The 24,856-nt window shown below is 43.1% G+C and overlaps 1 protein-coding gene and 1 long non-coding RNA gene across 3 annotated transcripts; one reads left to right on the top strand and one right to left on the bottom strand.

Annotated features, from left to right (window-relative positions):
• The first annotated feature begins 11,930 nt into the window (after positions 1 to 11,930).
• On the top strand, positions 11,931 to 15,663 carry LOC308580036. Its single transcript, XR_014004679.1, has 2 exons — positions 11,931 to 12,123; positions 15,433 to 15,663. It is a non-coding gene; the product is annotated as an uncharacterized lncRNA (long non-coding RNA).
• On the bottom strand, positions 12,328 to 21,651 carry LOC308580020 (uncharacterized protein). Of its 2 annotated transcripts, XR_014004675.1 has the most exons (8): positions 21,311 to 21,651; positions 20,647 to 20,985; positions 17,384 to 17,564; positions 16,810 to 16,852; positions 15,669 to 15,738; positions 14,035 to 14,074; positions 13,037 to 13,455; positions 12,328 to 12,580 (listed from the first exon to the last, which is right to left on the bottom strand). XR_014004675.1 is itself a non-coding variant. In XM_081181145.1 (7 exons), the coding sequence occupies exons 1-7, from the start codon at positions 21,555 to 21,557 to the stop codon at positions 13,383 to 13,385; spliced, it is 993 nt and encodes a 330-aa protein (XP_081037271.1). In that variant the 5' UTR covers positions 21,558 to 21,651; the 3' UTR covers positions 12,761 to 13,382. The 2 variants fall into 2 exon arrangements, 1 of the variants encoding a protein (XP_081037271.1); XM_081181145.1 differs by lacking the exon at positions 12,328 to 12,580 and having other exon boundaries at positions 12,761 to 13,455.
• Positions 21,652 to 24,856: the final 3,205 nt, after the last annotated feature.

The raw sequence follows: 24,856 nt of genomic DNA, 5'->3' as shown, positions 1-24,856 counted from the left end.
CATTTTTAGGTGGACTATTTTTTATTTTATTTCATCTCCTCTACTTCAGTATGTAATAGTATGTCATATAGATAGAATTGCTACTTCAGATCATGCTCCAGTATGTCTTGCCATGCAGTTAACTGATATTGCTTAAATAATAATAATAATAACAGTAATAATAATAATTTATTAATATGCCACTCATCTGACAGGGTTGCTCCAGCCACACTGGCTCTTGGCATTTAAACACGGGGCTTCTGAATAATGGGGGGGGGGGGTTAAGACAGAAGGGAGTTGAATTTCAGGAATATTTTGAAAATAATGGAGGTACAACTTCTTCATGTACTATTGAATGGTGAGCATGTAATGTAGAGAAAACAGTGAATCCCTTTTCAAGTCTATTTGCAGCATCCCCTTCTCCAAATCTGCATCAAAGTTTACAACACGCTAAATATGAATTTAATAATTTATTGCCTGTTAAAGCTGAATTTGCATTGACATAAATATGCCAGAAGTATTGGGAACATGCAAATGTTCCATCTGCGCAACCATTGCAGTTCACCAGACAGAATGACCCCCTTCCCCATGCACTATTTTGGGGGTTCTCCTAAAACGCCCCAGAGCCAATTTCGTGGTGACACAGGGGTAGTGGGGAGGAGAGGGGTGAAGCTACGATAATAAACATTTAAAATGGCTACTACTATGGAAATTTTATGCTATGGCTTCATGTAACATCTGCTATCATCAGTCCATGACATCTCGTCCCAGCAAAAGCAATAAAATAAAACTACAACATCACAACTCAAAGCAGATGCAGCAAAACTAAAGGATAAATAATATAAATAACTAAGTGAGGCAGAAGCAGCAGCAAAATTCAATATCATTAAAAAAAATCCTGCAGCAAAGTAAAAACTCCAGATAGAATAAAAACTACCATGCTCCCCCAAAAGCTTCCTAGAAAGCAGAGTTTTTGCCACACGGTGGAAGCCATTAAAAGGAGAGTGGGGAAACTCAAGCCAGGTGTCCATCAGTTCAAAATCCTAGCCACAGCTAACCAGAGTTGTTATACTTACAAGGCCACCCTCTGTTATTGCTGTGAAACTACCTATTCTTTAGCTCTGGAGCCTTGTGCTTGTTTTATTTAGTCATCTTGCATTGTTCTTCTGTCACTCATTTTCTACCTCTCTTCTTATGACAAAAAACGCTGCTCATCAGCTGGGCTTTTTAGCAAATATATTACTTATATTCTCACCTTCCTAAAAAACCCAAATGTGTTTGCATTCAACTTAGAACTTGGAAATGAACCAGAAAAGTAATGAAACGAGGATGAAAGCACTGGTAGGAACCATCTGGTATAATGAGGTCTATTAAGAAAGTTACATTGGCATTCTATTAATCTTGAAATAATCTTTTAATTCCCTCTTCTTAAAGGATTTGCCTTCCTATCTCAGCCACTGGCTGGCTTTGCTATAGTTTTCTTTTGTGTTTCCTCATTATCCAATCCTTGTTCCGAAATAGCTGTATCTTCGTTTTTAATTACTTTTCTCCGCCTTCTCTATATTAATCGGGCTAGTTAGGTCATTATCTTCTCTCTTCAGGCCTTTTTGAGCCAATTTATTGGTCATTTTAGTGTAGACAATTTCCCCCAAGCTGCAGGTATAGGTACACGTCAAATGATTTCATAGACATAAGCTAAATCTTTGATTTAATTACCACATTGCTTCATGAAGCAGAGCTGTGGTCCCTTTGGATTCTCCAGATATAATACCATTAAGTTTTGACATTGAATCGGAACAAATTAAAAACCACTTGGGCCAGGAAGCTGCTGTTCTGTGTGCCATAGTAATTGCAATAAATTGAGCACTGTAGAATTTCAAGGCAACATTAAACTGGATCGATTCCCCACCATGCCCACCGTCACCCTGGTTATAAATGCAGTTCCTAATGCAGGGGTGAAGGTCAGGATGACCAATAGAGAGCCAGGCTAAGAACCTCTGAAGCCATATTATAGGGCCATCTAAAAGCTAAAAGCACAAAGCCATTTTAGAAAGCTAAAGACTATTTCTCTTTCTCATGTTTGTCACTTTGCCACCTTTTGCAGAGGCAGCAAGCATGCAAGCTTGTGGGTGCAGCTAGCTTGCCCCTGCAGGAAGTTTGCCAGTTGAGGTTAAGCCATTTCTGAGAAACGACCCCTGACAAAGGCAAGTAGCAGGATGTTTGCTGACCGCCAGGCTCCAGATATAACGCTTAGGTGTGAAGTTGCTAAACCACAAGGACATTTCTTGGAAGCGGGGGGTTCAGGGGCACTTCCTGGAACTAGTACAGAGGTTAAGTAGATTATAAGCCAGTAGCGCCACCTAGTGGAATAGGCAACTTGGAACCGAAAGGACACACCAAATTTATTCATTGGTTGAGCTTTAATGAATATGTATCAATGACCATAGGAAATTGTCAATCATTGGCTAAAGGGATGCCAAGGGGCTGAACTGTGCTTTGCAGAAAGATATATAAGTTGACTGCCCCAAAGGGGGGGGTGGGCATTCTTCATTTTCCTGAATGCACCCTATTTGCTTTTTGTCTGACAAAAATCCAAATAAAAACTTTTTCTTTAAGAAACTTTGCTGCCTGATTTTTACATTCCTGGTCTGAATACCGATGTCCCTTTCATTTCTGGTGCCGTGACTCGGATCAGAAGGACTTTAAGTGTCCTCAGAGACCAGGAGGCAGCTCCCTTGCCCTCTGGGCAGAGACGGCGGAGGGCCAACAGACCTCCTGGCTTCCACGTGCACACCGAACCTTTTCTTCGGAGGGGGACAGAAGGCGACTTGACCCTCTTGCTGTATCCTGGGACAGAGGACAACGGATTTGAAGAGCCGAGGTTGGGAGGACAGGGCAGAGAAGAGCCGGCTGGGGTGAGTACATGGCAACAAGACCTGAGGGCATAGGAAATCCTCCTTTTAATTAAGGAGAAGGGAGATCCTGATCAAATCTCCAGCGTGGATAGTGGCATTAAGTAGAAGGGTTGACTGCTGACAACCACCCACGCTTTGGTATTAGGAAGGAGAAAAAGGGGGGGCACAGGGTGGTTAGTGTGTCGTGCAAGCGTCCAACGAGAGAGGCATTTTGTGCATGTATGTGTCTTACCCCGGGGCATTCCCCTGGGGTCGTAGCAACAAGTACTCCATTTCCCAGTCGGGCGACCGCACCTGGGTGAGAAAAGTTGCGAAATGAATGTGTGAGTGTTTGGTGTGGGGACGCTGTACAGGGCCATACTGAAAATGGGAGGGGGGAGGCTTGAAAGGCTTGAAAGGTCCAGTAATCCCCCTTCAATGTATGTTAAACAACTTCAAGAAAGGATTCAGCGGAGACTATGGCATAGACCAGGGGGGACATCCTGACCAGATTCCCTATATAGACAACTGGCTGAAGTGGTAGATGACAATTCCCCCCCCCCCCCGGTTGAAGAAATGCAGGACTGAACATTGCAAAGTCACTCCCTCATGTCAGGTTTTGGAGAGGGAAGATGTACAGAAGAAGTACAGTGTTTATGGAGAAGAGTGTACAGAGCAGTAAGCAGTTATTACTGCATTAACAGAGGGAAATAAAAAAAAAGAGCATGAAACAGGATGCTGCTATAGAATTAATGTAACAGGATCTTGAACAGACAAATGAAGGACTTAATAGATTAAACACAAGTCATTTAGAAGAGAGGTCTCAACTAATTCAAGACCTCCAGAGGCATGGAAGAGAATTTGACAACCTCAGAGAGGTTTTAGTTGAGAAAGACAAAGAAATTTCTGCTATTATTTCAAATATAAATGTGTATTCTGAGTAGATTAATATTCTGAAATGTCAGATCAAGTGCAAAGAGGATGAAATGTAAGACAGGGAAATAGTGTTGTCTAAGGCTGAAAGGGAAGTCCAGTTACTGAAAGATCTACAAACCAAAGGTGTGAACAGTGGAGGCAGAAAGCTTTCAGAACTTTCTGAACAGTTAAGTGCAATAAAATCATAACTGGCTGAGAAAAAAAAAAATTTGAAAACGCTAGTAAAACAAAAGAGAATGAAGAATTTGTTAGGCAAAACAAAGAGACTAGCCAAACAGTTAAAGATCTTCATTCTACAATCAATACTTGTGATGTTACTTAAAACAACAAACTCATGGAGTGTGAGTCACAAATTAAATTGCTTAAAGAACAAATAAGTAAATCAGCTAAAAATTGCAAGAAACAGAAATAGAATGTAAGGAGGAACAGACCATCTTAAATCCCAGGTCGATGAACATATCTCTGTAAAGGAGAAATTGAACAAGTTACTAAAATTAAAAGAAAAACAAAGAACAAAGTTTTGTGAATGAGCTGAAATCAGTGAAAGATTCATACAACCAGCTCACTTTACAAAATGCAAAAAAAGAAAGGGATGAAGATTTAGCTAATTTATCCAGACAACTTGCTGAACATACTGACCATCTAGAAATTGTCAAAAGGTCACTGCAAAAAAAAAAAAAAAAGGCAGAGATTGTGATATCCCTAAAAGACAAGCTTAAAGTTGTGGAGCAGTAGGCTTTTGCAGAATCCTGATCCAAGGCTTCAGTATTTTAGCAAAACCTCTAAATGAGAATACCAGAGGAAGAGGAAGAGACCCCTTTGAGTGGGGACCAGCCCAACAAGAAGCCTTTGAGACTATCAAGCAATTAGATTCCACAGTGAAAGGCTGGCCACCCTGTCTGTGGCCTGTCACTGCCACCGCCACACTAGTGGAAGAAGCAGGCAAGTTCATGTTTGGCCAGGAGATGCATGTGAATGTGCCCCATTCAGTTCTCACCCTTATGGAATATAAGGGTTACACATGCTGAAACAGGCTTTGCCCAACCCATTGAGAAGTCTGCAGGCGCAGTGGAAGCTTGTGAAGCAGACGTGCCTGATGCTCTGGAGAGACCAAAGGGTCCTAGCCATTTTAAGGGCCAGCCTTGATTCTTGGCTGTTGCCAATACTCCAAGGGAGGAAGCCCTGGGTAGCGTGGCAGCCACTGAAGACAGCATGTCAGGCCACAGTGGCAGCCAGACCAGAGGGGGCTGGAAGCCCAGAAGGGGCTGTGGGACGCCCAGAAAGCCCAGAGGGGGCTAGAGGATGCCCAGAAAAAGTACCAAGCCCAGAGGGGGCTGAGGCTGTTTTGGGAAGCTGTTTCTACGCTTCAATAAATCTGTATGATGGACTGTGGGCGGAAGGCAGTTACAAGTTGTTCCTCAGGCAGCAGAGCACCCAGAAGTGGGGGTGCAAGCCAGGCAAGCCGTTCCAAGAGCTCTAAGAAAGCCAAAGTCGCCAAGAGTTGTTTGTGCTCTGAGGCGAAGTCCAACAGCAAAAGGCATTGCCCTGCAATTGGCAGCTGGATGCAAGGCTGACGTCCAGAAGTTGAGACGTTACTGGAAGCAGTATGGGGTCCCGAAGAGATTGCCGTGATGCACTGCAAAGGCCATGGGAGAGGCCGGGACATGGTCACTAGGAGCAACCGGAAGGCAGACAACGCAGCTCGTGAAGCAGCTTTGAAACCTCCACCAGCACTCAACGCAGCCCTCATCCCACAACTCACTCCAGACGATGTGGAACCACGCTACACACCGGAGGAGCAACAGTGGGCACGCCAGGAAGGAGCAACACTCCAGGAGGGATGGTTCCGTCTACCAGAAAACCGTGTTTTTGTGCCCCAACATCTGGCTACCGTGATTGTGAAGAATTACCACGAGTCCACTCATCTAGGGGGTCCAGCTGCCAGAGCACACCTTGGGAGACTTTTCTATATCACTAACCTTTCTCAACTAGTTGCTGCTATATCCCAGGGGTGTGTCCTGTGCGCCAAGAACACCCCCAGACAAGGCCACCTTCCCCCACCGGGTGTACAACACGTGGGCTTTACCCCTATGGAAAGCCTGATTGTGGACTTCACTGAATTGCCTCCAGCTAGGGGTATCAAATACCTGCTTGTGTTTGTCTTCACGCTGACGGGCTGGACAGAGGCGTACCCCACTAGAACAGAGATACCTCGTGAAGTGTCCAAGAAACTGTTACATGAACTCATACCCCGATTTGGCCTCCCCAGAAGTATTGGCAGTGACAATGGCCCTGCCTTCATTGATAAAGTTGTGCAAGAAGTGTGCAAGGCGCTGCAGATAAACTGGAGGCTACACGCAGCCTACAGACCCCAGAGTTTGGAAAAACCTGAGCGTATGAATCGCACCTTGAAGGCCCACTTGGCCAAGTTGACCCAGGAGCCGGGACTACACTGGATAGATGTCCTGCCCATTGCCTTGTTTCGAATTTGGAGTGCTCCAACCAAGAAACTGAGACTATCACCCTTTGAACTTTTGTATGGCAGACCAACCCCTTTCGTCCGAGACATCCCCGCCAGTTTGGGGCGGGTGGGAGATCACATCACTCAGGAACAAGTGCAATTCCTGTCCCCGTGTGTTTGCTTCCCTTTCCAGGTACTACCTCGAGCCTACACCGTGCAGTCTCGCTGAGCCGGTCCACCAGTTCCAGCCGGGTGACAGCGTGGAAGCGCAACCCCCTCATCCCTAAGTGGCGAGGCCCGTATGCCGTCCTCCTCTCCATCCCAACTGCGGTGAGAGTAGCCGACGTGATTCCCTGGGTGCATCACACGCGTCTGATCATCACCTTGTGTCTGACGCTACCGGAAACGCGTTGGGCCACGGGCAACGAGATCCTGCGACTGATCATCACAAGGACTTTCACAAGGACTTTCCCCTTTTCTCTATTATGTTCTGTATTGATTTTGCTCTATGTCCTACTGCCCTTTTTGCTCTATGTCCTATTGCCCTGACCCCACCGAGCCATACCGACCCTATTGGTCTGCGGACCTCTGCTACGACTGGTTCGTCTTGCCAGTGGTAAGAAACGGCGTGCTCATTGGCTATTGGGAACAGGGCTTTGATGAGGTTGCCGTATTGAAACATCCCACTACCCCACTGTGGCTTCTCTTCCACACCACTGTCCAGCGCACATGGGTACTGCTCCTACGGGAAGTTGCAGAGACGGTTGAAATCTATCGAGTTCTGGACCGCTCTTGCTGTTGTGGGGGGGGTAACCAACTGTCACTCAGGGGGTAGAGCACTGTACCAACCCCATCTGGTAGACCAGGTCCTAATCTTAATCCAGGTGTTGCATGGGACGGAGCCTATCTTAATGCAAATATTGCAGGGGAGGGAGCCTGAACCAGGTGCGCATTGAAATTGCTGAACAAGTGCCAGTAAATCCTGCAGCCCCACCTGTGGTTGTCGTGGTGGCTCGAGCCTCCCATAATCCCAGAAGAATACCTGGCCTGGTAACTCCACATCTAATACCCTTGAATGTGGTAGGGTATTCTTGTGGCTGCATAAGGGTTACCACTCCAGGCTTCAGCCTCCATAGGCCCTGGTCAGAGACCACGTAGGTGACCGCTACCCAGTAGGACCAGCCTATGAACTTTACAGAGTCTATTGCCATCCCTATAGCTCCCGAGGCCTAACAGTGTATCAGTGCCAGGCGGCCACTTTTCCCTGTGTAGAGTGGGAACGTTTTGTGTGTAGACGCTGTTCACGCCTCAGTAGGGCCAGGAGTTAGAGGCCCACATGACCTGGCCTTCGTGGGCCCCCATCCCTTTGGCCTGCGGTATTACCCTTTTTGTGGTATTTCTGTGTTGGTGGTACAGTTCTTTGTTCTGGGCCACCGAACATCCCTCGAATCAGGATGTGGATCATACCCCGCCTCCGGATGGTTCTCACCTCTCAGATGGCCACCGGGGGGAGGGAGAACACCTTCCTGAACATGACCATGGCTGTGGCCAAGAGCCTGAACAGGTCTGAGTGCTGGGTATGCGTGCGAGGTCAAGATTCTGAGCACCACCTATGTGGTTCCCGAGCACCATATTTGAAGTCTTGACAGGGTCATAGAGGGAGGCACGTGTATCCACAGGAGTGTACATTTCCTGGCTCTCTATGATGTTGCACCTATAGGTCCATCAAGCGAAAATGGAGAACCGTGACCGGTCAGCATTTTCGTGATGGAAAGGGGGGAATGCAGGGGTGAAGGTCAGGATGACCAATAGAGAGCCAGGCTAAGAACCTCTGAAGCCATATTATAGGGCCATCTAAAAGCTAAAAGCACAAAGCCATTTTAGAAAGCTAAAGACTATTTCTCTTTCTCATGTTTGTCACTTTGCCACCTTTTGCAGAGGCAGCAAGCATGCAAGCTTGTGGGTGCAGCTAGCTTGCCCCTGCAGGAAGTTTGCCAGTTGAGGTTAAGCCATTTCTGAGAAACGACCCCTGACAAAGGCAAGTAGCAGGATGTTTGCTGACCGCCAGGCTCCAGATATAACGCTTAGGTGTGAAGTTGCTAAACCACAAGGACATTTCTTGGAAGCGGGGGGGGGGGGTTCAGGGGCACTTCCTGGAACTAGTACAGAGGTTAAGTAGATTATAAGCCAGTAGCGCCACCTAGTGGAATAGGCAACTTGGAACCGAAAGGACACACCAAATTTATTCATTGGTTGAGCTTTAATGAATATGTATCAATGACCATAGGAAATTGTCAATCATTGGCTAAAGGGATGCCAAGGGGCTGAACTGTGCTTTGCAGAAAGATATATAAGTTGACTGCCCCAAAGGGGGGGTGGGCATTCTTCATTTTCCTGAATGCACCCTATTTGCTTTTTGTCTGACAAAAATCCAAATATAAACTTTTTCTTTAAGAAACTTTGCTGCCTGATTTTTACATTCCTGGTCTGAATACCGATGTCCCTTTCACTAAAAGAGTCTCAAGGGATAATGGATGTCCACGCACCACATGGAAATGGGATAGCAAACTGAATTTCTTCTCTGATGTCGAGTTGGATTCACAATACATCAGAGGCTTACAAAACTCATCTTATATATGGGGGGAGTAGAAGAAACACTTATATCCAAAGAAAAATTATACTTTAAAAGCAATAGAAGATGTTATACTCTAACTGGGAACAGGTTCAAATCTTAAGATTTGCATGTGAGCATAAGTGAAAAACATATTGGCATGATGGCACTCCATATGAATGCTATAATGTTTGTAAACAGCTTACCATATTGCTGGGGCTAATCTCACAATACATCCCATGCTTCACCTCTGCTTCCAGGAACATATGTTCAGAAAATGCTCCTCCAGTCCACCTAGTTAACGGATGATTGTGAAATCACCATTGAAATCACCATGGCAACTTGTGCTTTTGTTGATACAGTCTAAAGAAAGGGGTTGAATTACCAGGCTGGTGGCATGGAATTTTAACAGAACAATATTGTTTAGTAAATGTGATTTTCTCAGAACTACACCCTCGTGTAACTAATTGTCTTTGCTATATGGTTTTAAAGCAATACCATAGCATTGGCTCCATGTCTTATAAACAGGCATGCCGTTGTATAACTGAAGATCCTCTCTCTATACCAGACTGACTGTGCTCTGAGATTTTCTCAGGAGGCTCTTCAATGTCTTTTGCAACTGAGGGAAGCTCATTGTGTCTGTTATATACTGTATTTTTTGCTCTATAAGACTCACTTTTCCCTCCTAAAAAGTAAGGGGAAATGTGTGCACGTCTTATGGAGCGAATGCAGGCTGCGCAGCTATCACAGAAGCCAGAACAGCAAGAGGGATTGCTGCTTTCACTGTGCAGCGATCCCTCTTGCTGTTCTGGCTTCTGAGATTCATAATATTTTTTCCCTTGTTTTCCTCCTCCAAAAACTATGTGCGTCTTGTGGTCTGGTGCGTCTTATAGAGCGAAAAATACGGTACATAACGACTGTATGTTTGATTGTGTACAGCTGCATTAGGTAATGCAGCAACAGTTACATGAAATGGGGGAGGATGTTGGGATTTCATTCCTCCCGTTGCAGGATGTGTAATTGTTTTCATCACATGTCTGTGTTGACATTCTGTACTGTTGGAGTCATGAGAACGGAAGTTTCAGTTACACTGTTCCATTATGTTGTACTATTGCTTTTCTGCTCTCTCGGAGATGGAGAAAGGAGTCATGTTTTCTTTTGTTCTTTTGTTCTGTTTTGTACATAATAAAGTAGCTTAGAAATCCACATCTCCAATGCCTAGCTTCTGCTTGGACTCTGCTATTGTATTGTGTGCATATATCTTCAGATATGTGTTCCAGAAGTGCATCGGGAAAGAAGAGTGATGAATCATCCCAAGGGTCGCTTGTGGGGGAGAACGTAGCTGCCTGGCATTCTCTAGTTGGTGGAAGAAGCCCAGCAAGGTCTATCTCCATGTACGCAGGCACCAACAGGTGAGACGGAACATGAGCCTTCTCTGGAGGTGCCTGTATCATGGAATCTCTTCTCACAAGCGCAACAGGCACAAACATTAAAATTTTGGCACCAGGCTATTTACTTGTTTGCCCAGGCATTATAAATTGATGGTTATTTAGCTTGCTCTCTTGCCTTGAGCTGTGTGTTTTGTTTCTCAATTGATATGTATTTTATCATTTACGTTTTGTAATTTATGTATCACTGTAGATGAAGAGTGGGTTGGAGACACTTTAAATAAATAAATAAAATTGTGATATGTATCAGGTGCAGAAATGCCCATCTATGTATGCATGCTTGATTGCTTGTTAATGATCAGTGATGATCAGCTGATGTGCTGATGCTTCTAGAGCCAGATGACATTTATTCAGTGGGTAATATCAGTGAGTAAAAGATGTTACTTCAGTAGCCTAGCTACAAAGCATGTAAGTTTGTCTGCAGTTTTAAAAATTAAGGTGCCTGGGGAAAATGTGGAATGATGGTGGTGGTGATGATGCACATAGCCAGAATCCCATCTGTCAGCCATGATGCCATGGCATCTTAGAAAAAGAATGACATGTTGTGAACATTTCCAGGATGCACTCTGTAAACATATATGCACAAAACTTCAAAGATGCTCCAAAAATCATAGGACATAATACGTGGAAGCTTTTATCAAACTTAATTTGGCTAACAGATTCTGAATTGCAATAAGGTACTAATGGGTCAGTCAGTTCACTCATCCTTGCTTTGAAGGACTTCTTAAGTGAGAAGGAATGTTAACCTTAATACGTCTTTTTTCTTTTTCTTTTACTTTGTCGCTCTTTAAAGAGCTGCCATGTTTGTCAAGTTTCTCTGCATCCCGGGACTGTATTTCTTATGCCTTATTTCTTTAGAGGAATGTATGTCTCTCTTGGTTACTTCTCCAAAAGATCTCTTTAACCTTTCATTAAATGTGCTGACAGCTGGTATCAGTTCCTCATGAATTAGTTCAGTGCATTTCCATTTACATATGTCCCAACAGAATTCATTAGCGTTCCGTGCAGGTTCCTATCCTCTGATTTCCTTTGTAAATTCAAACATGAGCCAGAGTAAATAATTGGAAGTGAGGATATGGAGAGCAAGGTGGGGAAGAAGGAATGCTCAGGTGCCTCTGTTGCATCTAATTTACATTTCTGGGGCACGGTCTCCATAAGGCAGATTTGCTCAGACTGGCTTCTCCATTATCTTGAGGAGTGCATGTGTATGATGCATTATAACTTTTCAGAATGATATGTCAGATAGGTTGGGAGTGTTTGAATCAAATCCTGTCTGTTCGTTGGTCAAAGGAGGCATTCCACATTGTGCACTACCCTTGCAGAAGGTGCCAAGCATTTCACTGCAGTGTGCTTTTCCACTTCTTTTGTAGAAGTTTGAACTTCCAATTTCTTTTGTAGAATCATAGAGTTGGAAGAGACCACAAGGGCCATCGAGTCCAACCCCCTGCCAAGCAGGAAACCGTGGTGCAGTTACACCATCAGAGCACTCCTGACATATGGTTGACCTCCAAAGAAGAAGACTCCACCACACTCCTTGGCAGCAAATTCCACTGTCAAACAGCTCTTACTGTCAGGAAGTTCTTCCTAAAGTTACCCCCCTTCTAGTTACCCCCCTACTGTGGTTGTCTCCCCCTTTCAGCCCCACTAACTTGCCATATCTGGAAGAAAGAGTAACAGACAAGTTGTAACTGCACCACGGTTATTTCTCATTCTTCAAGACTCATCAAAATGCCTGGTTAACAGCTTGGAGGCAACATCAGACAACATGGAGGCAGCTGACAAACAGCAACGAAGGTATGGTTTCCATTGAAAGACCATGGTGCAAACTGTGCTAATGGTTCTAGCTGTCTTAGGATATTGAATGACAGGACTGCAAAAATGTTGGGGAAAGAATTTGAGTAATGGAACAGAATGCATGGGAAAGTGCCTATGAAATCAATCTCAGCAAAGATTCAAGAATCAACTCTTAAACTTTAGGTAGCACTATACACTTGTAAAATGCTGTAAAAGAACAGAAACTCATGTATTTCCATTTATTGTGGCAGGGTGCAACATTCTCATGGACATGTTTGCTCCAAAGAAAATGACTGAATAAACTGAAGGCAATGGCCACACTGAATCTACCAAGATACAGAGCCTAGATGGTTCACAATAACTGAACAGGTCACTGAAGCTGCAGTTCTATGTACACCTACCCATTAAACTAAGAATTATGAGTACTTGTATAGGCTTGTGCTGTTAGAGTACCAAACTCGTTAAAATGCAAATATTTGTTCATGAGCTAAAACAAAAACTCAAACATGAGCTAGCTCAAACACATGGAGGAGAGCACTTCTCACTTGCATTTCTGGGGCAGTCTGCACAAGGCACAAGTCCTCATCATTAGGCAATACATGAATAGTTTACTTAAGGATTTTATTTACTTTAAACATTTTTAATAGATTTAACCAATTTTTATTTTTATTGTATTGCATTCCTTGTACACCACGTAGAGACTGCTGTAATTAAGCAGTGCTGTATATACATTGTCTAAATACAGTGCTACTACCACTACCCATAACAATAATTCCGCAATGCTTCTTTACATATTAATCACTAGCATGATTAAAATGTATTACTTGTAAAAGGATTTGCATGATGTAAGCTAAACAGCTAGAAATTTGAGGAAGAAAATGTTTAAGTAATAGAGTTTAGCATTATTAGTAACTGCTGAAATAGCAGATTACTACCAGATGGAAAATAGACCAACATGCTGTTGCTGCTGCTGCCACAGCTGCAACTAATATCACAGCCACTACCATTATTTACCATTCATTTTATGCTTAGTACAGGATTTAAAAATTACACATGAAAGGTGGAAGCAGGGAAGAGAGCCCAATAAAAGAAGAGAAGCGGGGGGGGGGGGGAGAGAGATGAAGTGGTTAGTTGGCAAATAGATGCAATAGGGCGATCAGCATAATTTATGCAATCTGTCATTCAGGAATGCTTCTTCGAAATGCTTCCATTCATGGATCTTGAATTTGTAGCTAGATTTGAATGTAAAAATGTGACTGCTACAGAGGAAACATTCCATTCTCTCCTCCTGTTTCAGCAAGTGTTTGTTCGGGTTCTTCATGTGTGTTTAAGCTGCAAGGACAAGCACGAGTCTTTTAAAACTTGGGGTAAATAAGTACACGGTTGTTTTGTTTAACTTATTCATTTAGCTCAGTTTCTTTCACTATACTGTAGTTCCGGTGCCAAATTAAGATTGCCAACCCACAAATGGGTAAAAGTATTGTACAATACATGGATTTAGTTGGGCCTGAAAGTCATTGGAGTCTGTAAGTGTAGTGGTTGTGTCAACATACTCCTTAGGATAACAGATTTCTTAGGATAGTAAAAAATAAATAAATCCTGTTTACTCCCCCCACCCTTCAATATTAGCATATTAAGCCTATGGGATAGCATCCATTGGATAAGTGCAGAACAATTACTATGGCCACATTGATATTTCCCAAGAAAAGAACTCAAGTCCTGCCCTGAGGCTTACTTATAGTCTAAAAGAAAAATTGAAAAAGGACAGGGCTATTGGGTAAGGGTAATAAACACAAAGGGAAAAGGAGAATAAATAGAACCAGAAATGCTAGTGTGGGCTCATATAAAAATTATTATGTCTCTCTTTCAATTAGACATAAAAAAGAATTGGTTTGCAAACTAAACTCTAACCTTTTGGTTTCGTCAATGTGGTATTTTCTAATCTTTTTACCTAGAGAGGGAATGAAGATTGATTAGTTTTAATAGGAACATCTATTCTAGGACAGTATGATGCAATTTAGTGAACCAACAGACTTGGCTAAGTCATAATACACAACTCTTGAGGAGTAGAAAACTTTCACTAAAAGCAACAGGAATAGCATAGCAAGCAGTCAGGAGTCTTCTTTGTGCACAACTGAAAGACCACACAGAAAGAGATTGCTGAGGGTGACTTCAAAGATTCACCCAAGAGGGTTTCATGCACTGGAAGAGAAATGGAGCACTGAAAGTGGCAAGGCTCCCTATTCCTTAATAATCATAGGAGACATGGGCTGCAGTGCTAGAGAAGAGTGTGCAGCTTTTAAGTAAGAAGAGAAAAGAGAATAAAGCTCTGTGAAATTGCAGGGACATCGCTGCAGGAACACAGTTTTGTTCAACATTCTGGTGCTTCACAACCACTTGAGTTGTTTTTTATGCTGATAGTCCACTCTGTTTAAATACAATTTTATTTTGGTGTATATTGATGTTTTATGGTGCTGATTATGCATGAATCTGATAGCTTTGCTTAAGACTGGTGCAAGGGCTCAGTCCTACACACACTTACCTGGGAGTAGGGAATGGGGGGGGGGAGTTCATTTCAGTATGCATTTAAAGCCAAATCTATGCAGTCTGCACTTTCTCAAACAATATACAAACAGAAATGCAGCCATCCTTATCTGGTGCAGTTCTCCAGCCAAGCAATGTTTACAAAGATTAATGTACGTATTGGGGAAAGTGCATAAAAATGAAGATGTTTGTAAAAATAACATACAAAAATGCTGGGGAAATTGCTTGTAAAAAACAAGTCTATACAGTGGTACCTCGGGTTACATACGCTTCAGGTTACATAAGCTTCAGGTTATAGACTCTGCTAACCCAGAAATATTGCTTCAGGTTAAGAACTTTGCTTCAGGATGAGAACAGAAATCGTGCTCCGGTGGTGCGGCGGCAGCAGGAGGCCCCATTAGCTAAAGTGGTGCTTCAGGTTAAGAACAGTTTCAGGTTAAGTACGGACCCCCAGAACGAATTAAGTACTTAACCCAAGGTACCACTGTGGTGGTCAAAACTGCATATAAAAATGTATTGATTAAGAGAAATTCACACTAAAATGCTGATTTCTTTTACACTTTTATGTAGAAATCTTTATCCCAGTTTGCATCTGTATTGGATTTGAATTATTATTTTTTTGTTTTAAATTGTTTTAAATTACTTTTAAATATTGAGTTGGTTTTAATGGTTTTTGTTGATGTTTTTACTATTAAATCACTTGAAGATTTTTTAATTGATAAATATAATCAAATGAATAAAATAAATACTCTCTCTCCTCTCCAGCATGGAAGGAAGGAAGGGAGGGAGGGAGGAACCAACCAACTAACCAACCAACCAGCGAAGAGAGAATGGTCTATGAAATGTCAGAGGCATTCCTGGAATGTGAATGAGTTGTCTTGCTAGTGTGCTCTAGGACTAGATTAGCAAACTGGAGCTTTGTTAGGGGAAAGTTCCAAAAGATTTCTTCGGTACCAAACATTTATTTAAAACAGAGTACAAACTGCATATTCCATACTTACGTCTCATTAGCAGTACTACTGGAATCAAGAGGAGAACCGAAAGTGCAATAGCACCAAGAATCAGCACTTCCTAACAGGAAAAAATACAAACCAAATAGGCTTTTAAAACTGTTATGATCCAGGTTAAGTTTGCCAACAGACGGGGACACCTGGACCCCAGTGTTCTGGCCTGAAGCTCCAGTTGGTGGGCTGAAAGGAGTGGATCGATCAGCACATTTCACTTGAGTTGGATTTTGTGATCCAACCCACCCTAGCTTCCAAATATACGAGTTCACTTTTCTTTTACATTTAAAGATCAGAACTAGAGATGTAGATAAAAGAACATTTACACATGCTGGGGACAAGCTTTCAATAGATTTCTCTTTCACCTGGATCAGGGTGCATTTTTGAGGGTGTAAATTGGAACAGTCTTGTCATGGTAATCCCCTGTGTGCTTACATTATGGCCAGAAAAAGCATATGCAGATGTATGCTGAAGGCCTGACTTTTCTTCCCTGGAGTAGAGCAGGAGAAGGATTCAGGGAAGTAATGCATGTCCCAGTGGTTGACAATACAGAACCCATGGGTACCAGTGTGCCCACCAGTATCATCTATGGCACCCATGAAAAGTCTCAGTAAACATCTCAAAAATCCACGATACATCAGAGACTTGATCTTTCTATTCCATTCCTGTTTGCACTGGCTCAGTCTCTCCTACAATGAATATACTCCCTTAAACCTGTCACATTTAATTGAGTGTCAGGATTGGACACACACCTTCCCACCCATTCTGAACAGAGAAGAGGAACAAAGAGTTTCCCTCCATGAACAAGTCTGGTGGTGGCTGATATAGATGGATTTCTGCCCATTGACAGGTTGACTGTTGTGGGAGAGGGATCATGCCTGCACCATTTTGTGGCCCCACCTCTTTTTCTGCTCTTTTAGATGTGGCAGCCATTTTGTGTTCTGACATGGCCCCACAGCTGTCATTTTGTAACTGGTGTCAAGATATGCCCACTGACCTCCAAATGTTGGTAACCCCTCACTTAACCCCTTTCTGACTGGCTAATGTTTCTGCTCCAAATCCCATGCTTTTCCCTGTGTACATATATGGCAGGAGTCTGAGCTTGTTGGAAAAGTAAGCAACCAAATACAATAAATACCTTATATGTTACTAGCATATCAGAAATTCCAAACTGGTTTTGGCTAAAAAAAAAAAGAGAAAAAAATGAGGATCACAAATCATAAATACACATTTTAAAGCTTATAACATTCCAATGAGAGTTTACACAATAAAACTGGTTGAACAGACATGGAGAAAATTAAATTTCTTTTATTTTTATTTGCAGTGGTGGCCATCTTTATAATGTCATTGCAGCTATAAGCTACTAATGAGAACATGACACCACAGATATTCTTCCAGTACATGGGATTATGAATCAAATGAAACCACCCTAACCTCTGGAACCCTATGGGATGCCTGGAGTAGGGTTACAAGGAGGCAGCCATTCCCATCCCAGGTTGATCACAAGCAGCACCTTTTCTTTCCATTGCAGTTCAGCTTCTGCTAAAACCTGTTACTCATCTCACTATTCGCTATGGCTGAAATGTATGTAATTAATGAAGTAATTAATTTCAGTGCATTTCAGTGGAAGGGGAATGTTAGGAAAAAGAGCAGAAAATAATGTAATGACTTGTGTAACATTTCCGGGTAAAAAAAGAATAGTGAATACCTACTTGTTATTTGCTGGAGTCATTTCCATTCCTGACTTCTGATTATCATGTGAATGTTGGGGATTTTCACTTCCATTCCTGTTTCCAGTGGAGTTCTCTGACATCTGTGGGTGAACCACAGCACTTTTGGGGGACTGAAGGGTTTGGTCTTCTGAGAAGTAAGGGAGAGTTCTCTGAGGAGATTCTAAGGGATTTGAGGAGGAACATTTGACTGAGTAGACTACAGTGCTGATGTAGACAATAAAAACACCCACCTAGAGTAAGGTTACCAGATTTTTTTCAATGAATCCGGGAACACTTTTCAACTTCCTACTAAATAGATGGATTTTGTCAGGGGATTGATTTGTAAATCTGGGGACTGTCCCCAGGAAACGGGGACATCTGGTAACCTTAACCTAGAGAATACAGTGGAGGAGAAAGCAGCAGGAGATACAGCCTACTGAGCTCACAGCGATCATCCAGTAGCAGCTCCATTGCCATAGGAATGAGAGACACTGAGGCAAACAGCTGCTTTTGAGCCCAGGACTGTGTAGCAAGGGGCAGGTTTAAGAATCTATTCACATTAAACTGTATACACATCTTGGGTAGTCCCACAACCACCACCACTTTCCACTACTTTCATCTACTTTCCTTCAGGCAACATGGGGGCTGTGGAGACAACAAACATAATGTTGGGGCCCTGGCTTTGTTTCTCATCATGCATCTCAGGTCCCATAATTCCTTCCACTTGGGAGTATGTTCCCACCAAACAGTGGAAAAGAACAGATAACATATTCCACTGTGATCTCTTTACCTCCAGGTAGGATATTGCCTTATAATGCTGGTGTTTTTACTTTTTACTGGTTCCTACGATAATTACCACAAACTGTCCATTGCATAGGAGAACCTTCAGGGAAATTATCTTTAGTGATTTTTCACAAATGGTCTGACACTTACAGTATGGTAAATTTCAGGCTTCCAGGAACTCTCCAGTTTGCAGCCCCCTCACACCATTTCACCAGAGTGCATATTGGGGGGCGAGGTAATATGGAAATACTGACTGGCTTGGCAAGCTTTTCAGGCATCTGAATTATCTGAGGAAAGCCTTGAATTGGTTTTTGTTTTTAAAGTGAGATGGGGGGCGAAAAATATGGTTAGAATTTTTCTCTTTCGGAAGAGAGGGTTTTATTCTGGAATTGTTGCCTAAGTTTATGGGGTATTTTCACATGGGAGCAACAGGAAATCAATGAGCCCTCCTTCCTCCCCCTGCCCATCCCCAGACTTGGATGTTGGCTGCTCTTTGTGGCTAGGAATTGGATTGTGGAAAACAAAACAATTAAGTCATGAACGCACATGTCAAATCTAGAATCTGAATTTCTGAGGACAGTTTCACAGAGGCCACCGGGGAGTCTGGCCAATCCTTTACAGTAGGAAAGGCAAGTCATCATAGGCCAACCTCTCTGCCATGAAGAATCCTTCTTGTGAATGCAACCTCCTTACATGGTATGACTTGCATTAACAAAGTCTTGAAGAATAGCTCAAAATGGAGAATTGAAAACAATTGTTTTGGTGGGTTGCATGGGAAATGAGGAAGCTCATAAGCAGAAGGAAAGGAAACTTCTGTGTTTCTTTGGTCCTAATGCTAACAATCTGGAACATAAAATGTGATTTAAGTAACTGTGTTCCAGGGTACACTTGACTTCTGGAAAACTGGCTCTGCCTTTGGGTTCTGGGAGAAATGCCCAGGCCCATGAAATAAAGACATTTTTGGGGTCACGCGGTCAAGCTATATCTGTTGCAGAAAAGATTAATACAGAACTAAGAAATACTTCAATCTGACAGACAATGGAACACACTTAAGAATGTCATACCTCAGGTTACGAATGCTGCAGGTTGCGCATTTTCGGGTTGTGGGCCACGCCAAACCCGGAAGTACCGGAACAGGTTACTTCTGGGTTTCGGTGCTCGCACATGTGCAGAAACACAAAATGACATCACACGCATGTGCAGACACAGTGCTTCAGGCTGCGAACACTGCGGGCTGCGAATGTGCCTCCCGCACAGATCATGTTCGCAACCAGAGGTATGACTGTAACTGTGAGGGAAGAGCAATCCAGATAAAGTGGAAGGTGGGGTTAGGGGGGATATTTTAAAAGGAGCACAGAAGAAGTGGGGAGCTATTCTCCACCCCCTTTCTTTTTTTTCTCCTCAAAGTTGCTTAACCTAGCTGGTTTTTCAATTGGAGCTACTTCTAGTCCCAGATTGTCGGGGGGGGCATATGGGAGAGCCAGTGTTTAGGAGGAATGAGTTCACTTCTCCACTTCCACCTACCTTCTCACTTATGCCATTTTATGCTTTAAATTGTCCTGTCTTTATATGGATTTCCAGTTATTTCACCTGTATGTAGCTTGTGTGCTTTCAATGCCTGTTGAAAACCCTTTTTATTTTACTCAGACTTTCCCTAGGAGAACAGCTGTCTTTTTGTTTGCAGCTGATTTGATTATTACTGGTCCCCCTGCCATCTTGTTCACCAGTTAACTATTTTATATCAAGCATTTTATAAATTCTTAGAGCAAATAAATAAATAAATTGAACTTAAAGGAGGCAGTTCTTCTGGGTTAAGCATTGTACCTGTAGCTGGAGGGGCAGTCACTGTGGTTATTAAGGGAGAAGGAGTACTTGTGGTGATAATCACTTGAGGTGTGGTGGCAATAGTTGTGGTAGAGACTGTAGTGGTTGCTGTAAGAAAACAACAAAAATATGTATCAGAACTACATCTATGGAATGGGAACAAAGCAAATGGTGGCCAAAAAGATGACAACTCAAGCCAACAAATGAGGTTGAAGGTTGAAGTGGAAATTGTTTACTAACTGAGATTCTGTGATAGGTCAGATGAAAATATTTTTGATTAGATTGTTCAGCTCTGCTGCCAGCTAGATCAACTGCAGCTTTAAATTGTCCTGTCTTTATATGGATTTCCAGTTATTTCACCCAGATCTTCCACCATCATTTCTAATTTGACAGCCTGTATGTAGCTTGTGTGCTTTCAATGCCTGTTGAAAACCCTTTCTATTTTACTCAGACTTTCCCTAGGAGAACAGCTGTCTTTTTCTTTGCAGCTGATTTGATTATTACTGAAGAATATTCAGTCATGCTTTCAATGTTATCTTATGGCTGGTCCCCCTGCCATCTTGTTCACCAGTTAACTATTTTATATCAAGCATTTTATAAATTCTTAGAGCAAATAAATAAATAAATTGAACTTAAAGGAGGTTTAAGCATTGTACCTGTAGCTGGAGGGGCAGTCACTGTGGTAAAAAAACAACAGACATTTTCGGTCAACTCGTCCTGGCGACGGGTTGGTGATGGTTTGAAGTTGACTGATGGAGAAACAGTTGTAAGAAAAGCCATGTCTGTTGTCACAAAAGATGTGGTCATTGTTGGAATATGAGCATCAGTGGGGGCTGCAGTGGGGGAATCGGGGCTATTTGAAATAAAAGGAGAAGCTTGTGGGAAAGTAACTGTGGTTATTAAGGGAGAAGGAGTACTTGTGATAATCACTTGAGGTGTGGTGGCAATAGTTGTGGTGGAGACTGTGGTTGTTGTGGTGGAGACTGTAGTTGTTGCTGTAAGAAAACAACAAAAATATGTATCAGAACTACATCTATGGAATGGGAACAAAGCAAATGGTGGCCATAAAGATGACAACTCAAGCCAACAAATGAGTAGGTTGAAGGGGAAATTGTTTACTAACTGAGATTCTGTGATAGGTCAGATGAAAATATTTTTGATTAGATAGTTCAGCTCTGCTGCCAGTTAGATCAACTGCAGCTGAACAATGGTCCACAGACTCCCCACACAGTGAACTTGTAGTGCAAAGAAACCTAACATCTACTTTTCATAATTCTCATAGGATGGGGAAAATGGGCAGAGGATAATAATTCCACTCACCTCTATTAACCTGTAGATCCAAGGTCATTTTAATGTCATTGAACCAGCCTGGGATTTCAATACGACAGCAGTACAATCCTTTATCTCTTTCATTTAGACCTGTAATTGTCAGGGACACATCTCCCCATGTCACAGATCCCCTTAACTGGTACCTATGTGAGTTTCTTGATATCACCCGCCTTCCATCCGTGCGGAGAATTTCGTTGCTGCATTTAGAATTCGGACAGCTGCCTCGGCCCCAGCACATATCAGTAAGGTCATAGCTGTTCCGGACAGGATAGGTGCATGGCAGTTTGATGGCTTGGCCCACCACCCCTCTTACTACTGTTTGAGATATGGTATCCACTGAGAAGAAAAGAACAGAGAAAATGGTCAAAAATATTTTACTCCATAAAATGTAACGTTGCTTTCCTGAAATGAAGGAACCAGTTTTCCTGAAAAACTATATATTTAAATTGTTAGCTATACATGAATGTGTTCGTCACTTTCCTGTTATGTATATAGAAATCAAGCACACCTTTACATTTATTTATTTATTTATTTAAGGTGTTTAATAACCAAGCAACATATAATTAAAAATAATTAAGTTCAACAGTCAATATAACATATCAATACAGTGGTACCTCGGGTTACATGCGCTTCAGGTTACATACGCTTCAGGTTACAGACTCCGCCAATCCAGAAATAGTGCTTCAGATTAAGAACTTTGCTTCAGGATAAGAACAGAAATTGTGCTCCGGCAGCCCGGCGGCAGGAGGAGACCCCATTAGCTAAAGTGGTGCTTCAGGTTAAGAATAGTTTCAGGTTAAGAACGGACCTCCAGAACGAATTAAGTACTTAACCCGAGGTACCACTGTAGTCTGAAACAAATAATCTAAACTAAAACCCAGTTGAAACTAACAAGCAGCAAGTCCATTTGACATGTGTTTTGATCACAGTGGATTGATAGAGGGAGAATATTTTTATCAGACAACGCTTCACTTATTATTGCATGAATCGGAATCCTATTTATCATGCCTTACACCCCAGTCCTATACACATCTCAGCTGTAATTCCCAAGACCAATCATGCTTAGGTTAATTTTAATTTTTTGCCCGTTTTCCATCTGCCTTAGATTTCCTAGTCATTCCTGAATCATTTTCAGTAGAGGTTGCCTTCCAGATGTTCTTAACTACAACTTCCGTTATTCCTACCCATTGGCCATGCTGGCTGAGGCTGATGAGAGTTGTAGTCCAGAACACCTGTAGCTTTCCACCCCTTGTTTTTTTAAGTAAGTAGATTCTGGCATCCCCACTGTCAATGCCAGTTTACACTAGAACAGTGAGTTGTACTTCTGTGACCAAAGCATCTTGTGTTTGGGGGATGAGGTCAGAACTCCCTTTGTAATGCTTGAAACACAGAGAAGGTGGATTCTCTCATATTCTCCCTTTTGCTTAAGGCACTCTGACAAAAGAAAGTTCTATCAGGTGGAACAAATTATCTGCTTAACTTCATTGCATTTCAGTCGGGTCAAGGAAACGAGGATTTGTAACATTGTGCTTGTTTCATCCTTTCCTAGCCTGCTCTACCCTAGAGTTTGACTATTTATAATCCATACCTTTCTTGTCCTCTGTATGAAGTGACTTCTAATATTTTGCTGAGTAGAGGGCATGGGGGGGTCAATGCAATGCCTGTGGCTGCTCAAACTACACAGTGCCCCTCTGCTCCTGTGCCTGGTTGTTGAAGCAGCAAAACGACCCTGTGATTCTAATCCCTACCCGGCTCAGCTCTCCCAGAGAGGGCCGCAGGCATGAAATGCTGTGCCTTGATTCTGCTGAGCGGTTCTTCTCCGGAGATCTGTGAATGTCATTTCCTCTTGGCAACACTCCCAGGAAAGATGCGGAGGCTCCTCCAAATGGGCCCTCATAATTTTCATGCAACACTCCCCAGGTGATATTAGGACGGCACTGTCTTGCTATAGGATATGTTATTGGGATGATATTGCTTCTGGCCCGTGGGGTTTACACATTCCAGTAATGCTCTCATTACGAAGCAGGCTAAAATAATTTCAGGGGTGGAGGGAAGTTCAGTAGGTAATGAAATGAAATGGAAAGCAAGGGCATTGGCCCATCATTACCACACCAGCATTGACCAACAACCTTTTATTTTATGGCATATAGCATAAAGAACTGATAACCTTTGTATAAGAACATTCAGTGAACGTCTAAGAATTCTGTTCTCCTTAGTACTACTAAGCTGTTCATTAAAGGTCTGCTCCCACTGAAATTATTGTTAACAGTAGAAATTTCAGTGATGACGAATAGAAAGGGCCAGCTTTTAGATTAGCCCTACTGTTAAGATTTAGGGGTCTGAATATTGAGAGATAAATCAGAGATAGCCACAACCTGGGAACCTCCTGTGTGGATTACTGTAACGCGTTATATACACTTAAAAACAATCCAGAAAAGTTAGTTGGTCCAAAACAGGACAGGCCCATTCGGAAAGAGGTAGACTCCACCGTGGGAGCAGGGCCAGGGTGGGAGAGTGCTGGAGTCCTGTCTAGTCAAGTTGTATGAGATCAGTTCCAATCTGTTACCTCCAAGGATGTGGACAAGCTGCTTGGACGAGTGAAATCAACCACCTGTCTCCTTGACCCTACCCATGCTGGCTCATAAAAGTAAGCTGGGAAGGGCTGGGTGATAGGCTCTGCAGGGTGGTGAATGCTCTGCTCTGTGAGGGAGCCTTCCCAGACCCGCTGAAAGAGGTGGTCATTAAACCGCTTATTAGGAAAACATCTTTGGACCCAGGCAATATGGCCAACTATCACCCATTCTCAAATCTTCTATTCTTGGGCAAGGTGGTTAAGCGAGTGGTTGCTGAACAACTCTAGGCATGCCTGGAGGATGCGGACCACTTGTATCCCTTCCAATCAGGATTCAGGCCTCATCATGGGACTGAAACTGCACTGGTTGCACTGGTTGATTATCTCTGGCGGGCTAGATAGAAAGGTGAAAGCTGTTTCCTAGTTCTGCTGGATTTCTCAGCGGCCTGGTCGATGGACCATGACCTCCTTCTGGACCATCTAGAGGAGCTGGGAACTGGAGGCACTGTTATACAGTGGTTCTGTTCCTTCCTCCTGAAGCCACTGGGAGAGATCATCAGGGGGTTTGGGCTGGGTGTTCATCAGTATGCAGATGACACCCAGCTCTACCTACCTCTCCTTTAAATCAGAACCAGTGAAGGTGGTGAAGGTCCTGTGTGAGTGTCTGGAGACGGTTGGAGAATGGATGGCGGCTAACAGATTGAGGTTGAATCCTGACAAGACAGAAGTACTGTTTTGGGGGGACAGGGGTCAGGCAGGTGTGGAGGACGACCTGGTCCTGAATGGGGAAACTGTGCCCCTGAAGGATCAGGTGTCCAGCCTGGAAGTCGTTTTGGACTCACAGCTGTCCATGGAGGCGCAGGTCAATTCCGTGTCCTGGGCAGCTGTCTACCAGCTCCATCTGGTATGCAGGCTGAGACCCTACCTGCCCGCGGACTGTCTCGCCAGAGTGGTGCATGCTCTAG

The sequence above is a fragment of the Podarcis bocagei genome (assembly GCF_964188305.1).
Source record: "Podarcis bocagei genome assembly, chromosome: 2".
Classification (NCBI taxonomy): domain Eukaryota; kingdom Metazoa; phylum Chordata; class Lepidosauria; order Squamata; family Lacertidae; genus Podarcis; species Podarcis bocagei.
The sequence above is the reverse complement of the archived record's forward strand: the minus strand, read 5'-3'. Positions and strand labels throughout refer to the sequence as shown.

Coding starts and splice junctions, on each gene's coding strand:
- LOC308580020 (XM_081181145.1), bottom strand. CDS start 21,557: ATGTGCTGGGGCCGAGGCAGCTGTCCGAATTCTAAATGCAGCAACGAA. Junction 17,565..20,646: donor GACTGCCCCTCCAGCTACAG/GTACAATGCTTA, acceptor CAAATCCCTTAG/AATCTCCTCAGAGAACTCTC. Junction 14,075..15,668: donor AGTAGTACTGCTAATGAGAC/GTAAGTATGGAA, acceptor TTCCCTCTCTAG/GTAAAAAGATTAGAAAATAC.